Source organism: Danio rerio, chromosome 12, assembly GCF_049306965.1.
Source record: "Danio rerio strain Tuebingen ecotype United States chromosome 12, GRCz12tu, whole genome shotgun sequence".
Taxonomy (NCBI): Eukaryota; Metazoa; Chordata; class Actinopteri; order Cypriniformes; family Danionidae; genus Danio; species Danio rerio.
In genome coordinates this window covers 49,473,076-49,485,339 of record NC_133187.1, presented here as the reverse complement: position 1 = coordinate 49,485,339, position 12,264 = coordinate 49,473,076, and the positions used below count along the sequence as shown (strand labels likewise).

Below are 12,264 nucleotides of genomic sequence, written 5' to 3'. Positions count from 1 at the left end.
TTTCAGAAACTGCTGATCTACTAGGATTTTCATGCACAACCATCTCTATGGTTTAATAAAGAATGGTCAGAAGCAGAGAAAACATCCAGTGGTGGTGGTGGTGTAAAGGTATAATTTTTTTGGCACACTTTGAGCCTATTAGTACCAATTGAGCATCGTGTCAACACCACAGCCTACCCGAGTATAATTGACCATGTCCATCTCTTTATGACCACAGTTTCTCCATCTTCTGATGGCTACTTCCAGCAGAATAATACGCCATAAACTGTGAATCATCTCAGACTGGTTTCTTGAACATCACAATGAGTTCACAGTACTCAGATGGCCTCCACAGTCACCAGATCTCAATCCAATAGAGCAGCTTTTGGATGTGGTGGAACGGGAGATTAGCAACTGTGTGATGCTATCATGTCAATATGGGGCAAAATCTCTGAGGATTATTTCCAGTAGCTTGTTGAATCTCTGCCATGAAGGATTAAGGCAGTTCTGAAGGCAAAAGTGGTCCAACCTGTTTCAAATAGTAAGGTGTACCTAATAAAGTGGCCGGTGAGCGTATAACAATAAATACATTTGCATCTACACAAATAAAAAATACCTATCTGTTTATTTTCAGCTTATGCATTTAATTTGGCATTGCCCTCCTTTGACCAGAAGGTTGTTTGACCATATGATGCATAAAATACACAACAAGGGAAACACTTTGATTCATCATCTTATGAATTCAAAAGGATTTCTGAGACGTGAGTGTTTTATTACTTTTAATTACAATGTTAAGTGATATTGTGGTAAATCAGAGGGTGTGCTTAAATATTCCACCAAGAATAAATAAGTAAATTAAGTTTCTTAAGTAAACACTAAAGGGTCAGTTCACCCAACAATAGAAATGACCTCATCATTTATTCTCCATGTGGCTTTAAACCTTTATGAGTTTCTTCCATGGAACACAAAAATAAGATAAGATATAGAAGTAAATTAGATATAGAAGAATGCTGGTTACTGGGACTACTAGGACTTACTAAGGATGTCAATGGGTGCACACAACAAGCATTCCTCAAAATACAGTTGAAACCGGACGCTTACATACACTCTAAAAAAAAGGAACATAACCAATTTTTTTTAAATGTCTAATGGTAAATCATATTAAACGTTTACTATTTTTGTATTATTTTTGTATGGAGAATTTTGTATTAATTTCTAGACAGTCAAAAGTTTACACACATTTCCTTGGTATTTTTCAGCTTTGCTTTTAAACTGTATAACTTTGGTCAAATGTTTTGGGTCTCCTTCCACAAGCTTCTCTCAATAGTTTGCAGGAATTTTGGCCCATTCCTCCTGACAGAATTGCTGTAACTGAGTCAGATTTTTCTCGCTCGCACAAGCTTTTTCAACTCTGCCCACAGATTTTCTACAGGATTGAGATCAGGGCTTTATGATGGCCACTCCAAAACATTCACTCTGTTGTCCTTAAAGCACATTTTCACTAATTTGGCTGTGTGCTTAGGGTCATGGTCTGTTGGAAGAGCCATTTGTGGCCAAGTTGTAATCTCCTGGCTGATTTCTTGAGATGTTGCTTCAGTATTTCTCCATAATGTTCTTTCTTCATGATGCCATCTATGCTGTCAAGTGGACCAGTCCCTCCTGCAGCAAAACAGCCCCACAACATGATGCTGCCGCCCCCATACTTCACAGTTGGGATGGTGTTCTAGGCTTGTGCGCTTTCCCCTTTGTCCTCATAATGTAACACTGCTCATTCAGGCCAAACATTTCAATCTTAGCTCCATCAGAGCACAGGACATGTTTCCAAACATGAGTCTTTCCCCAGTGTGATTTAGCTAATTGTAATCTGGCTTTGTTGTTGATTCTGGCTTGTTGATTCTCCATGTTGTCACACAAGGAAGCAGTGTGTTTGAGCTTTTCCTTCAACACTATTCTACAGTTGTGCCTCACATTAACTCAAATGTTGTCAATTAGCCAATCAGAAACTTCCAAAACCTTGACATCATCATCAGAGCTTTTCCAGAGGCAGAATAATCTTATTGTGTGTAAACTTGACTTTCAAGAAGAGTTATAACAATTTCTCAATCAATATCTCTCTCATTATTCTGCTGTTAATCAGAACAGAAACTAATGTGATCCTCCTAACTTACCTAAAAGAGGAAAAGTTTAGTCACATTAACATCTGACTCTTTTTAAATGGTTATGTGCCTTTTTATAGTGTGTGTAAACTTCTGCTTTCAACAGTATCTTCATTTGCGTTCAACAGAAAACAGAAACTCAAACAGGTTTTAAACAAGTGAAGGGTGAGAAATGATGGCAGAGTTTTCATTTTGGGTTGAAGTATCTCTTAAGTCATGTCATAACGAAACACTAAAGCGTGACTTACCTTGTAAAACAGCAGAATGAAATTAATCGCGAAGGCCACAAACAACGCCAACATTCTCATGTTGTAGAAATTTCGTGCAAAATAGTTCTGCAGGAGAAGAGAGAGAGACACAGTGTCAGACGTGGCTCTATGAAGCGTCTGATTTCGTGCACACAGCAGGACATTATGAGGCATAAACACAAGATGTGGCAGCTCTCACCAGCAGCTTGCGTTGGTAAGCGATGATCTTCTTCCAGAAGGCCGACTCCTGTAGATCCGGCTCGTAGTGCTGTCTGACCTTCCGCTTCACCGCTTCCTCCTTCTTCTTCTGTGCTTTCTCTACATTTTCACCTCTACAAAGGAGCATAAATAAAAACTCATGAAAATATGATAATCACAACATCTGTTGTTTTTCTTTTTCTTTCAAACAACAAGTTACCACTGTCCCCTCACAGCAAGAAGGTCGCTGATTCGAGTTCTGGCTGGGTCAGTTGGCATTTCTGTGTGGAGTTTGCATGCTCTCCTCGTGCAGCAGATTCAAATGTTATCACTTGATTGAATGGGTGTTATCAGTGGATATCAGCGGATAAATATGAGCCAGTAGTAGGCTCAGAAGGCTGTTATCATCCATCCGCATGGTTAATCACCTATAGATCACATACAGCTGCAGTCGGATGTTAACGAGAATTATTTAGATCATTTATTAAATTTCACATTAATTGTATTTTTGTACGGTGGCGCAGTGGGTGGCACAATCGCCTCACATTAAGAAGGTCACTGGTTCGAGCCTCTGCTGGGTCAGTTGATGTTTCTGTGTGGAGTTTGCATGTTCTCTCCAGTTCGCGTAGGTTTCCTCCAGGTGCTCTGGTTTCCCCCACAAGTCCAAAGACATGAGTATAGGTGAATTGGGTATGCTAAAATTGTCCCTAGTGAATGAGTGTGTATGGGTGTTTCCCAGTGATGACTTGCAGCTGGAAGGCCATCCGCTGTGTAAAACATATGCTAGATAAGTTGGCGGTTCATTCCACAGTGACGATCCCTGATTAATAAAGGGAATAAGCCGAAAAGAAAATGAATGAATGAATTGTATTTCTTATGTCTACTCCTACCCCAACCCTAAACAACAAAGTAATGTAAAAACAGATCTGGATGTGGAGTTTTCTCTAATAGTAATGCTGATAAACTATGTGGATGGATGATCACAGCCTTTTGAGGCTACTAGTAGTCACAGAAGGGCCCTTCTGGCCCATATCTATCAGCTGATAACCAACGATAAGGCCCATTCAATCGAGTGATAACACTCAAATCAGTGGCCCTGTGTTGGTGTGGGTTTCCTCCGGGTGCTCCGGTTTCCTTCACAGTCCAAACACATCCACTATAGGGGAATTGGGTAGGCTAAATTGGCCATAGTGTATGAGTGTATGTAAATAAGTGTGCATAGGTTTTTTCCCAGTACTACTGTAGGTTGCTGCTGGTAGGCCATCCGCTGTATAAAACATATGTTGGATAAGTAGGCGGTTCATTCCGCTGTGGCGACCTCTGATAAATAAGCTGAAGGAAAATGAATGAACGAATGAATGTACCAGCAAATCCCTAAAGGGATGGTTCATCCAAAAATGAAAATGATCTCATACTTTATTCCTCCTCATGTAATTTTAAATCTTACAGTCGAGACTACGCCAGAAGAGTCCCAATTTAAATAGGAAAATTATTAAAACTCTTTGGTCATTTTTTGAGGGAGATGCTAATGGTCTAATCCGATTCAATGATCTATGCTAAGCTAAGTTAAAAGTGCTACCAGCACACTGCAAAAAAAGCTTTTCTTACTTCAATTTTTGTCTTGTTTCTAATCCAAATATCTAAAAGTTCTTAAATTAAGAAGCATTTACTAGACAAGCAACAAAATATTGTCTTGTTTTTAGACATGTGCTCTGAGTATGGTCTTGAACGTGACATTTCATATAATCCTAGTAAGAGTGTGGTTGTAAGCTGCAAAACTTGAGAATTTTACTATGGAGACCTACATGGTTAAGTGCAAGTGAAATGTTTGTTAGTGTTAGAGTGATCACTTTTAAAGCACTGTGATTGAATTTTATGTGTAAATTCTATCTCCCTATTTAATGCTTACACACTGTAAAAAACACAGGGTTAGAAACTATGGAAGGTAAATCCTGCCAATTTTAAATCAATCAAATAAACATTGGAAATGAAAATGAAAATCAGATTAACAATTTCATTTTAAAACACTGTTCGCAAAATATCTGCCAAAATTGAAAACGAATTGAAATTATTTCATTTTAATTTTAATTTTTACTTTGACAACACATCGTCCCTGTCAAATTGATAATTAAAATGAAGTTGCCAATTTAACATTTCATTTCCACTGCATTTCCACGTCAAGACTGCCAATATTAAAATAAAAAGCCAACCTGAAAAATAAAATGCAAACACAATTTTTACAAAGCGTGTTATTAATGTTCACGCTATAATAGTGACACAATTCAATTGAAAACATAAAATTTAAGCTTTCCTTTTATTGACACTTTTTCATTTCAGTTTTGGACGTTTATGATTTAAAATTGGCAGGATTTACCTTCCATAAGAAACTACCCAAATTGGGTTCTTTTTAACCCTGCTGCTGGGTAAATATGGGACAGAACACATCAGGGGTTAAATTAAACCAAGTAATTGGGTTTTTATTTTTAACCCTATAATTTGGGGTTTTCTACCCAATAATTGGTTATTTTTACTTAAAGGGCCATGAAACCCCCTCGTTTCAGCAGGGTGTTTTTACACCTCTACTGTGGAAAAAGTCAGAAAAGTGGGCGTGTCCAGCTCTGTTTGGGGGGAGTATCAGAGGAACTAAAGAGGGAGGGTGTGGAAGTGTCTATTTGGGCACCCGCTGAGTTTCACACATACACACAGAGGGGAGAAAGTGACTGTGTTTACATGGACATCTGTAGTCGAATTATTTGCCAAATTATTAAATGTTGGACTTTAACTGCAGTTTGGCTCTTTCATTCAGGGAATTCATTCATGCCCCTCGCGACAAACGAGATATTTGATTCGAGGATCTGCTCTAAGCGTGTATTTTTCATGCAATGTTTGATACCGCACGGCGAATGAGAGAAAAAAACCCTCCGCATTTCCCGGAAACTTAGATCCACACAGCAGGTAGTGTCAGAAAGCCGCGTGTGTTATTCCGGTCACAAAATGTGGTGAAAATCCTACACGAGGTTAAAGTTTGGTTGTGGTGCTAACATGTTTACACTCGGTGCAATAGTTAACTTAGTTCGATACGAACAAACTGATTAAACAAAGAGCACTGGTCGCTCACTTACCAAATCTGTAGAGACAGGACAATCACCAGCAACTAGAGCCGCGTCTTTATTAAGAGGAGACTACAAGCGAATCCGGATCTCAGCGTTTGCAGATGAGAACAGCTCTCAGGTAAACAATAATCCTCCTTAGACACGTAAGTTATTGTTGTCGAGCGTCGCGTACACTGTTAATCCACACGTGACTCCAGCTGAGCTCTCACAGAGAGAAAATGAAAACAAAACTTCACTGCAGCAAACTATAAAAGCAACACTTCACGCTTGTTTTGCCAACACAACGCGGCGTCTCTGTCGTCTAAACACTGTGACAGTAATGAATATTAATGAAGCTGCACAATAGAGCGCGCTGATTGGTTTGCACCAAGCTTTACTCATGCATTAATGCAGCACACTGTAAGATGTAATAAGACTCACTCTGGCACAGACGTCCAGTCTGCACGCTGGAATACACGCTATTATCTCATGACCGTGACGCAGCTTCAAAAATTCGTTGTAAACCGGAAGTACGAACTTGCTTGAAATAACGCAAAAACAACCAATTTACACTTTTTAGTGAAATATAGGTTTCCTAATAGTGTTTTTAGCAGTGTGGGACACATATACCACTGTCAACAGCTCAACACATGTGCTCTGGTGTTTCGTGACCCTTTAAATAATAAGTTAATTTAATCTAAAAATGCCTGCGAAAGATGACCCAGCAATTGTGTGGTTTTGACTCGGCATCCCTGAAGTACGGTGGGGGGTGTGCAGCTTTGATTACAGGTGTACAAAAGGTAGTAAGAAATTATTTCAGAAAGGCTGATTAAGGGCTGCTATGGGCATGAATCTCATTTTAATCATCTGCAAACGCAAGGAATCTAAGTTTATGTTACACTATTTTCAGTGCATTTAAACAAATTAGTACACAATATGTGGTATCCCAGTCAGCCCCTGCTGTGAGTTGATTTGACCCAAAGAGCTGGATTGAAACTACCCAAGACTCTGAAAACAACCCCCAAAAATCACCCAAATGCCTAAAATAACCCCATATTTTTAGAGTGCAGCAATATTAATGCTGTGGGTTTATAAAACATATAGGTCAGTAGTACACACTTAGATTAGAGCTGTGGAGACAAGTTTGATATGACATGATAACATCATCAAGACTTACTCGGCTTTCTCAGGCACTGATTTGGTCTCCTCTGCAGCATCATTGTTGTCCGTTGAAGAGGAAGAGCCCTTCGTCTGACAGAACCAACAACACTGGTGTTAAAACCGTACTTCCCGATACAATATTACTTAATAACATCATCAAATCCCTTACATGGTGTCGTCTGCGGAGTTCAGGTGAGGGTGTGGGTGGCGGAGGGACGGGTGTGTTGAGCAGATCCGTCAGGCTGGCGTTGGGATTGTGCGGCATCAGCTTATACTGTCCTCCTTCTCTCTTCAGATCCAGACCAAAGATATCAGACAGCAGATCTGTTTCATCGGTGGCTACAGTCAGGTCGGCCAGGTCTTCCTCAGGTGAGGTTTTATCCACAGGTTTCTTCTCGCCATCTTCCATCTCTCCTCTCACCTCATCTTGTGTCGGGTCAGGCATGTTGGCCAGGAGCTCCGACACCTTCATGGTCTTTGCTCCCTCTACAAGACTCCCTCCAAGAAAGCTGTTGTATATAATCCTGAAAAACCCTCGCGCAACACTGAATGCAAAGTGCAGCAGGCCGAGTAGGACACTCCAGTAGAAGGACACCAGAGTGGTCACCATGTCCTTCACAGTCATCTTCTTGGCCTTCTTCACTTGTTTCTTCAGACTTTTCATGGACAGCACTTTCATTAACAGCATCACATTGTAACGTAGCGCAAACAGAGCCGTTCTCACAGTGGTGATGGAGAAGAAGCCCATTTCTGGAGTCTCCTCTTCAGGTTTCTCCCTCTCGCTGTCCTCTTTGCTAGCGGATCGTTCACCGGCGTCAGACATCCGCGCTGCTAACTGCATCTCAAAGATGGTGTCTTCACAGAAGTTCACGAAGAGCTCCATTTTTTCCTTTTCACCGCCTTCATTGACCACATCAAAGATGAACTGTCGCTTAGACTCTTTGACTTGTGGTTTTTCCCATTGTGTGCGACTGGATTCGCTAATCTCGAAGTACACTCGCTCGATTCTCTTGGCGCTGCCCATGATCTCGATGCGCCCTAGATAGGGCTGGAAATAATTCAGCACGCTCTCCGCCAACTCCAGGAACGTCTGGAGGCGAGAATCATGCGGCATGTGCTCTGAGAGATTGGTTAGAAGAACAGCCACGTTAAAACCGATATCCTTCGCCGGTTCGTGAAATCGTTCGACGAACTCTTCGTAGTCTAAGAGCTCATTCTCATCTGTTTCCGCACAGGAGAGCAGGAACTCCGTCTCGGATTGGGTGTAGTGCTTATGGCTCTCCATTGCCTTGTGGAAATCTCGTTTGGAAATGACGCCTTTGCCATCGGGGTCGTACTCTTTGAAGGCGTCCGACGACGTCAGGTCTTTTAGTTTGAGGAACATGTCAAAGAACTTCAGGATCATCTCCACGTTATTCGAGGACTCCACTAACATGTCCACCATCTGCTTGCCAATAGTGCCATTCACAACATTTCCTGAATTAAAGAGAGGATTATTCATGATGAAAAAACTAATTTGAACAGATTTATGTGTGTTACACGTTAATTACGACAGCATTAGCATCTGTTAGTGAACTTTACTTATAAACTAATTTCAAGAGGACCAATCAGACGATTCCTAAGTCACTATAAATACCTTAAGTTCCGTATCACAGCCATCTTCGTTTTGAAGAATCCCCCCTTCCACCCTTACTCCTCCTCCTTTCCTATATGGGTGGCACGGTGGCTCAGTGGTTAGCCCTGTTGCCTCACAGCAAGAACTTCACTGGTTCTAGTCCTTACCAAGCCAGCCATTTCCTTGCGGACGTTACACGTTCTCCCCGTGTTCCCCGGTTTCCTCCCACCATCCAAAAACTTACAACGTAAGTTAATTGACTAATCCAAATCAGCACCATAGACATGCTCCAAGTAAGTAGTTATCTCTTAAGAGCGATCACTATCTGTTCATTAGCTACTACAGCAGGGGAGTTCTCCAGATCTACCTGAGCTCAAACTCCCCTCTCGCCCTGCAACATGAGGGAGCCCCGGGCTTGAGGATCTTATGAGCTCAGATCTCTCTCCCGAGACAGCACGCCAAACACGCTTCATAATCAATCATCAGCTAAGTGAACTGTTGAAGCTTTAATTATAGGGTAGTGTTTCCCAACCCTGTTCCTGAAGGCACACCAACAGTACATATTTCAAGCTCTCCCTAATCAAACACAACTGAATCAACTCAACAGAGCATTAGAAGAGACTCCAAAACCACAAATGAATAGGTCAGATAAGGGAGACATGTAAAATATGTACTGTTTGTGTGCCTCATGGAACAGGGTTGGGAAACACTGTTGTAGGGAATAAGTGGCTAATTTTAAGCTTTTTTCCCCACTAATTTCATACCCTGGGTTTTAAATCTATTTCTTTGACACTTATTCAAAAAAAAATCGATTGATTCTGTGATTAAAGCAAGTTTTAGCTTCGCCTTCTCTCTAAAGTCAAGCCCTGCCTGGGCAAGGGTGATCTTGAGAAAGTCATCCATGCTTTTGTTAGTTGGCGTTTGGACTACTGTAATGCACTTTATGTTGGAGTTAACAGTCATGTCTTCATTATTTGCAGCATGTGCAAAATCCTGCTGCTCGCATGTCAACTAGCAGTCGGAAAAACGAACATAGTACACCAATTCGGCTCCCTGTTACGTTTAGAATTGATTTTAAACTTTTGATTCGTTTTTAATGCCGTCAATGGCCTTGCTTCTACTTATTTACGCGAAACTTGCACATTCACAAACAGGGGCGCAACTACACATATACTGAGAGGTATGCGGGTTCAAGTTTTGTAACTAAAATAAAATAGTTTTGAACAAAAAAAGTTACCAAAAGGCCTGATGTATCAATATGACACATAATAAATTTATTAAAACATGTATATTGTATAAAATGGATTTTGATAGAAGGATTAAAAACATTTCAGTTCCAAAAAATGTGAATATTCGGACAATTTGTTCATGTGTCAACTTTAACAGGGTTAAGAATCATTATAATCAAGTATATAATATTTATATAGGTGAATTTTTAATCCAAATATTTTATCTGAAATATCGGTTTATGTGAAATAGGTCTGTACTTACATAAACATACATTTTGTGTGATCCCTCTTATTTAGGCAAAATAATTAAATAATTAATAATAAATAAAGAAAAAAATTCAGATTAATCTTATAACTTTTGACCTCAACTGTACTGTATGTATGATTTGACAGTTTTATTTTGATAAAAATTGTAAAAAAAAATCTAAAGTTACATTTACATGAACACTTTACACTTGGCTCTGCGACTGCATGTTATTGTGTTGATTTTGAATTAAAATGTGTGTGCCAACGTATGCAACTCATGGTATAATTTTTTATTTATTAAAATACAATATTATACTCATACAAAATGCAAAAAAAAAAACATTTTTAACAAAACATATTTATTTATTTATTTTTTTTATTTGAAACTTTTAGTAAGGATAATTTCAAAAATAGTTTTGGCACAATGGCGCCCCCCCATGTGTGGCGCCCCTATGCGCCGCATATACTGCATACCCCCTTTTTGCGCCACTGTTCACAAACCCAGCAGAGCATTGCGATCTGCTGACCAATTTCTGCTTGAAATCCCTCGGTTAAGATACAAGCAGTGGGGTGACTGCTCTTATGCAGTGGCAGGTCCTAGACTCTGGAATACCCTTCCTATTGAGCTTCGTACAATCACTGACCAGCCACTTTTCAAAGCCAAGCTTAAGACCCCCTTGTTTAAAACAACACAGGCTCATTCTGAAAACGTAGTCCAGTGGACGTTTCTGGAGGCCGCGAATTATGACTCGGTGGTCTGCATTTAATTTTTTTTAAGCGAACGATGCGGCGCGGTATGACGCCGTTACTTTCGGTGCTTACCGGCTGACCGCTTACCGCCTTGTGGAGGGCTTTCCTGCTGCAACAAGTTTGTTGTCCACAACGACAGCGACCGGGTCTACGGAAGAGCAGTTCCAGAAATCAGGTAAGACAAAAACAGAATCCCAAAAATAAAATGAACGTGTAAATAACAGGATTGAGAATGCGGTAAAAATCCGAAAACGTGGTAAAAATCAGACGAGGGATTTTCTTTTTCTGGACGGCTTTTGTAAATCGTTGGTAAAATTGGTTGGGTTTAGGGAAGGAGGAGGGTGGTCAGTCGATTGGCTGCTTGCCCAGTCATGCAGTCAGTCAGATAGACGGTCAACCAACAGCGGCCTCTGGTGGGTTTACGCAGGAACAGCACGGGCACGAACGGAACTTGTGAGACATTTGAGATACGAAAAAGCACACACAGTCGTGGATTCACGAAAACAAAAACTGCAAAAATACGTACTTCCCAGGACGTATTTCGCAGTCTCCAGAAATGTCCACGGGACTACGTTTTCAGAATGAGCCTGGGTTGGTTTAAAATGGCTTTTAATGCACAACGCTGACACTGTGTGCTTGTGTTTTAATTTTTGTTGTATTTTATTGATATTTTTTGTATTGTTTGGCATTGTATGCTTTTTATGTTGTGTGGCATAATTTGCTTTTACTTGTGTAAAGTACTTTGGTCAACCTTGGTTGAGGTAAAGTGCTATATAAATAAAAGTTATTAATTGATTGATTGATTGATTGATTGATTGATTGATTGATTGATTGATTGATTGATTGATTGATTGATTGATTGATTGATTTTTCAGTGACACCCACTGGTGTTGATGTAGCATAGGGACTGTGAATATGTCGTTGATGGGCCAGTGTCTAATTAATATTCATGAGACTGGGTTTTCTTATGCTATAAGAAGAGCTGATTCTAAATAATTGAGTTAAGCTAAGACAAGTAAGACTGTGCAGTAGTTAGGCGTTCATAATGGAACATGGGAGTATTGTCAGAAGTCCCACATCTGCCAGTTTATACTGGCAATTAAAACAAATGTGATGATATCAGCATTCCCAGCTTGCAATTTGAGCGCTGCTAAGTAGGTTTCTGAATACCAATGATTGGCTATTGTGTTCATATGCTCAACAGATAAGACTGGGATTGGCTCTAATGATCACAGGTTTACAGCAGTTCTAAAAGCGAACAGTTCAGTGTTTGAAATCTGCGGCTATCAGCTGATTGATACAGCATTCAAATGGTGATAGACACGGCTTTCAAACACTCCAGCGCCAGAGAGTAATTATATTAAAATATTTCATTTCTTCAGGTTTTACCTCTTTTTTGTCAGTATGGCAGATTACAAGATGCTGCGTTCAGCTTTCCACACCCATTTAAGTAGCTTTTTTTCTTAAATTAAGAGCTAAACTTAAATTTAAAAGGTCACTTAAGACCCTTTAAAGCCATGTTGACAAAATTGTTGGTACCCTTCAACTTAGTCCAGGTGAGTTTCATTGGTTTGCCTTTATTAATCCACA

The 12,264-nt window shown here is 40.1% G+C and overlaps 1 protein-coding gene across 6 annotated transcripts in view; it reads right to left on the bottom strand.

Annotated features, from left to right (window-relative positions):
- The window catches only part of ryr2a (ryanodine receptor 2a (cardiac)), a 276,684-nt gene that overhangs the window by 33,382 nt on the left and 231,038 nt on the right, over positions 1-12,264 (bottom strand). For all 6 annotated transcript variants that reach the window (XM_073918938.1, XM_073918939.1, XM_073918940.1 and 3 more), the window contains 4 exons: positions 7,004-8,310; positions 6,851-6,924; positions 2,583-2,715; positions 2,384-2,470 (listed from right to left, as the gene is read on the bottom strand). In XM_073918938.1, the coding sequence (XP_073775039.1) occupies positions 2,384-2,470; positions 2,583-2,715; positions 6,851-6,924; positions 7,004-8,310 (1,601 nt within the window). The remainder of the gene's footprint in view (positions 1-2,383; positions 2,471-2,582; positions 2,716-6,850; positions 6,925-7,003; positions 8,311-12,264) is intronic.